General features: G+C 46.2%; 1 protein-coding gene across 1 annotated transcript; it reads left to right on the top strand.

Annotated features, from left to right (window-relative positions):
* Positions 1-555: 555 nt before the first annotated feature.
* Positions 556-4,819, top strand: TM4SF19 (transmembrane 4 L six family member 19; the record flags this gene model as incomplete). The annotated part of the gene is made up of 4 exons (XM_079764476.1): positions 556-747; positions 1,140-1,217; positions 4,148-4,317; positions 4,636-4,819. The coding sequence occupies exons 1-4, from the start codon at positions 568-570 to the stop codon at positions 4,817-4,819; spliced, it is 612 nt and encodes a 203-aa protein (XP_079620602.1). The 5' UTR covers positions 556-567.

Consider the following 4,819-nt stretch of genomic DNA (forward strand, 5'->3'; position numbering starts at 1 on the left):
ATATATATATATATATATATATATAAAAGTTCACATATCAGTGGAAATATAAAAGATTGTAATGGCTATAAGTAAAGGTATGGAGGAGACATTTTATAACCTATATAGGCATGACATTTTAATTTTTAATCCGTTTCATTGATATATAATTAAAATATAATAAAATTCATTAATTTTCAGAGTAGTTAGATGAGTTTTGTCTATACCTATAGTTGTGTATTGACCAGCAGAATCTAGACTTAGAACATTCTGATCCCCTCAGAAAGTTTCCTATGTCCCTTATATTAATTCCCTCTTCCATTCCCAGCACTTGGCCACCATGGATCTACTTTCTGTCACTAGTTTCACTTTTTCTAGAATTTCATGTAAACAGAATCATACAGGGAGTAGTCTTTGCTTCTGGCTTCTTTCAGGAGCATGTGTGTATGAGTCGACGTTCCTTGGCTCTTCTGTCTGACGCTGGGAGGTGACAGTGTCTGTGTCTGTTTTCCCCGCCCCATGCTCCCCGCAGCAGAGCCACCACGACCCTGCTGCCACCGTCCCAGGACCCTGTCCTCTCCCTGCGTGATGGCATGCTCAAGGACCTGCTCCCGCATCCTGGGGCTGAGCCTCGGGACGACAGCCCTGTTTGCTGCTGGGGCCAACACGGTGCTGCTCTTTCCTAACTGGGATGCGACCTACCTGTGGAGGGGCCTCATTGGCAAGCATGCCATGCTGGGCTCTGGGCTCTGGGGAGGAGGCCTCATGGTAAGTGTCCTGGGTTCTCTTAGTGTGAACTCCCAAAGTGCCCCCAGGGATGAAGCAGGGAGTGGGTGGGGGAGGAGTGTTCTGATTCCTTGCAAAAAAGTTTGATCTAACAAGCTAGTCTTGAGTCTACAGCAACTCCAAGGGATAGAAGTGTCTAGGGAGAATTGCTGAATTTTGGACGAGGCATACTAGGTGTGAACGTTGCCATCAACAGAGTCGGGTCAGGCTAGTCATCCAAAACTGGGTCCTGACAGGCAAAACCAACCCCCCTGGGAAAGAGAGGATAATCAAGTCCACGTGAGGTGCCCAACCACGCTAGTTCCACAGCCACAGGTGGCGGCAAGAAGTGTAAATTACCCAGTCTGGTCTTAACGCTCTTTCTCCTCTCCCAGGTACTCACTGCAGCCGCCCTCATCTCCTTGATGGGCTGGAGACGTGGCTGCTTCAGTAAGAGCGGGCCCTGCCGAAGCGTAAGCACCAGACTTCACTCTTCTAATACCTAGAATGTCCCCACATTCCATTACTTCAGAGGCCGAGTGGTGAAAAGGCAATTTTGGTCTTGGGGTTTGAAGTCAGGTCCTGATCATGCCCCTTAATCACCCTAAGCTCTTGGGCAAGTTGCTTAACTTTTCTGAGCCTCAGGTCCTCATCTGTAAAATGGGAGTTAACAGAATCAAGTCAATGACCCTGCAATTTAATGAACCATGAATGTTGTGATGAACCATAAATGTCTATACAAATGTGAGAACTGTCGTTATTAATTTTTTAACTTATTTTTTTAAATATATTTTTTATTGATTTCAGAGAGGAAGGGAGTGGGGAGAGAGATAGAAACATCAATGATGAGAGAGAACCATCGATTGGCTGCCTCCTGCACGTCCCCCACTGGGGATCGAGCCTGCAACCCAGGCACGTGCCCTTGACCGGAATTGAACCCAGGACCCTTCAGTCTGCAGGCCATCGCTCTATCCACTGAGCCAAACCAGCCAGGGCTAATTTTTTAACTTATTGAACAATATGAACATGAGTTATGTACATTGCAATCATGTTGTTGTTGTTTTATAATTTTAATAGATTTTTACTGATTTCAGAATGGAAGGGAGAGGCAGAGAGACAAACATCAATGATGAGAGAGAATCGTTGATTGGCTGCCTCTTACACGCCCCACACTGGGGATCCGAGCCCGCAACCCGGGCACGTGCCCTTGACTGGAAATGAACCAGGGACCCTTCAATCTGCAGGCCGACGCTCTATCCACTGAGCCAAAGCAGCTAGGGTGTAATCATATGTTTTTGAAAGAAAATTTCTTGCCCATTTGTTTAATTTTTCTGTGAGCTGGAAGGTTCTCCAGAGATCATCTAAGGACTAGATTCTAGTCTAACCTCTCCATTTTACAGATAATGAAACTGAGGCCCAAATACATTTGCACTTTATTAATTACAGTAACATCTATATTTATTTGAAAACTCAGTTTTCTTGCACAGTATGTTGCTTATTCACTCTCAGACACCTGAATTTGTGGCCTCCTTACAGTAACTCCACACCCTGCTTTGGTATCTGCCACCCATATGTTGGGAACCCCCTGATTCAGAATTACATGGTAAAGAATTAAATATAAACACCCACACATTTCATTCACTATCTGTTCTCAGCCACGTCGGTTTTCCCCTAAGGGAATGGTTCTCAGGTTGAGCGTACACCAGAATCCTAGCAAGGTCTGTTAAAACACCGGTGGCTGGGTCCCACCCCCAGAGTTTCTGATTCAGTAGGTCGGGGGTGGAGAGGAAAAATTTGCATTGCTAACAAGTTTCCAGGTGAGGTGATTGATGCTGCTGGGACAGGGACCACATTTTGAGAATTACTGTCCTAGGCTTACATCAGAGTAATTAATCTTGAATCTTTTAACTTAGAGTCAAAGCTGACTACGCACCTGGCCCTACCTGGGTAGCTCAGTTGGTTTAGAGCATCGTCCTGATACACCAAGGCTGTGGGTGTGATCTCAGGTCAGGGTACATACCAGAATCAACCAATTAGTGCATAAATAAGTGGAACAATAAAAATCTCTCTCTCTCTCTCTCCCTCTCTCTCTCTCCCTCCCCGCTTTCCTCCCTTCTTCACTCCCTTTCGCTCTCTAAAATCGATAAAAACAAACAAAACCTTCCTCTGTGCCCTCCCAAGCTTCAAACCAGCTTGACATCAGTGGGGAAATTACTATGATTCTGTATAAAAACTATTTATATGTGTGTTTTGTAATTTTAAAATATGTATTCTTTGGAAAGGAGAATAAAATGTCTAGTATCCTGGGAAAGAAGACAATTTGGGAGCAAGCTAAAATCCTGCCAAGAAAATAAACTCATTGTTACCTTTTGGGAGGGGAGAGAAAAGTGCAGCGACAGACTGGTGTCCTTTCAGAGTTGACTGCTACTTCTGTCTCTGTTTCTCTTCTTCTCTGTCCCTGTCTCCCTCTTTCCCTGCTTCCTCCCTCGCTTCCTTTCATGCTTCATTTGAAAAAGACTGGAATCAGGGATGGGATGGGAGAAAATGCAGCTTTGTCTTAAAAGAGTCAGAAGAGGGCAAACGACAATCTGACGCTTTAACTCAGAGGCTGAAGGACTAAAGTCTGAGCTTTAAAGTTTTGTGTGTGAAACATTGAAAGATGTGAAAGAGAAACATGGATCAGTTGCCTCCTATACATGCCTCAACTGGGATCAAACCCGCAACCTAGGTATGTGCCCTGACCGGGAATTGAACCCACAATCGGAGTATGGGAAGATGCTCCAACCAATTGAACCACGCCAGTCAGGGCTAAGCTTAAAAGTATTTGATGCCAACCTGTTGAGAAGTTCCCGAGAGCCTGCTGACACAGAGAGATCCAGGTTCAAGGGCCAGTGTTTCCCCTTCTCAGTTCTTTCTCTTCCACCCCTTCCTAGCTCTACCCTGTGACCCCTCCTCAGCCACTGGTCCTTGGCCAAGCTTTCAAGGAGGTGCCATGGGTAGGCGTAGCCCCATGTGCTATCATGGAGAAAGCCTGAGCACCACAGACATTTCCAGGTGGCCCCACAAGTCACCTAGTCACGACCCCATCTCAGACTCACCGTTTCTTTTCTTTTCTTTTTCTGTTAATCCTCAGTGGAGGATATTTTTTCCATTAATTTTAGAGAGAGTGGAAAGGGACAGGAGAGGGGGAGAGAAGAGAGAGAGAGAGAAAAAAATATCGATGTGAGAGAGCCACATCAATTGGTTGCCTCCCGCACATGCTCCTCCAACCAGGGTGGGGAACCTGCATCCCAGGTACATGCCCTTGACCTGAATTGAACCCCCTACCCTCCGGTTGGCGGCTGATGCTCTAACCACGGATCCATGCCAGCCAGGGCTCACTATTTTTTCTCTCCCTCTGCAGATGCTCGCTGCTCTATTATCAAGTGGCCTGGCTTTGCTTGGAGCCTTGATTTGCTTTATTACTTCTGGAGTAGCCCTGAAAGTTGGCCCATTTTGCATGTTCGATGTCTCATCCTTCAACCAGACGCAAGCTTGGAAATATGGTTACCCATTCAAAGACCTACACAACAGGTAAGTGGGTGGAGACTTGAATGAATTTTCAGCCTTTTCAGAGAAAGAGAGAGAGAGATGGTGAGGAGGGAGGGAAGGAGAGTGGGAGAGAAATAAAGAGAGAGAGTAAAAGAGAGAGACTACAAACTTTTTGGGTGATGCATTCCAGCACCTCACTCCTCTGATGCTCAAACATTGCAAATGCAGCAACAGTAGTCACCCTCAAGAATGAGCCTAGGCTTGTGACCCGAGCTGGGGAGGCCCCGCTGTCTGTTGAGGTTGCTTATTTGGCATTTCTGACTTGTTCCTCAGCCCCTGTCTCTCTATTTCTGGGAACAGGAATTATTTATACGACCATTCCCTCTGGAACTCCGTCTGCCTGGAGCCTTTGAAAGCTGTCATTTGGCACGTGTCCTTCTTCTCCGCTCTTCTGTGCACCAGCCTCCTCCAGATCCTCCTGGTGGTCATTCATTTCTTCAACGCCTTCCTGGGCCTCTTCTGCAGCCTCTGTGAGAAGCCATAG

Source organism: Cnephaeus nilssonii (genome assembly GCF_951640355.1).
Source record: "Cnephaeus nilssonii genome assembly, chromosome: 3".
NCBI classification, from domain to species: domain Eukaryota; kingdom Metazoa; phylum Chordata; class Mammalia; order Chiroptera; family Vespertilionidae; genus Cnephaeus; species Cnephaeus nilssonii.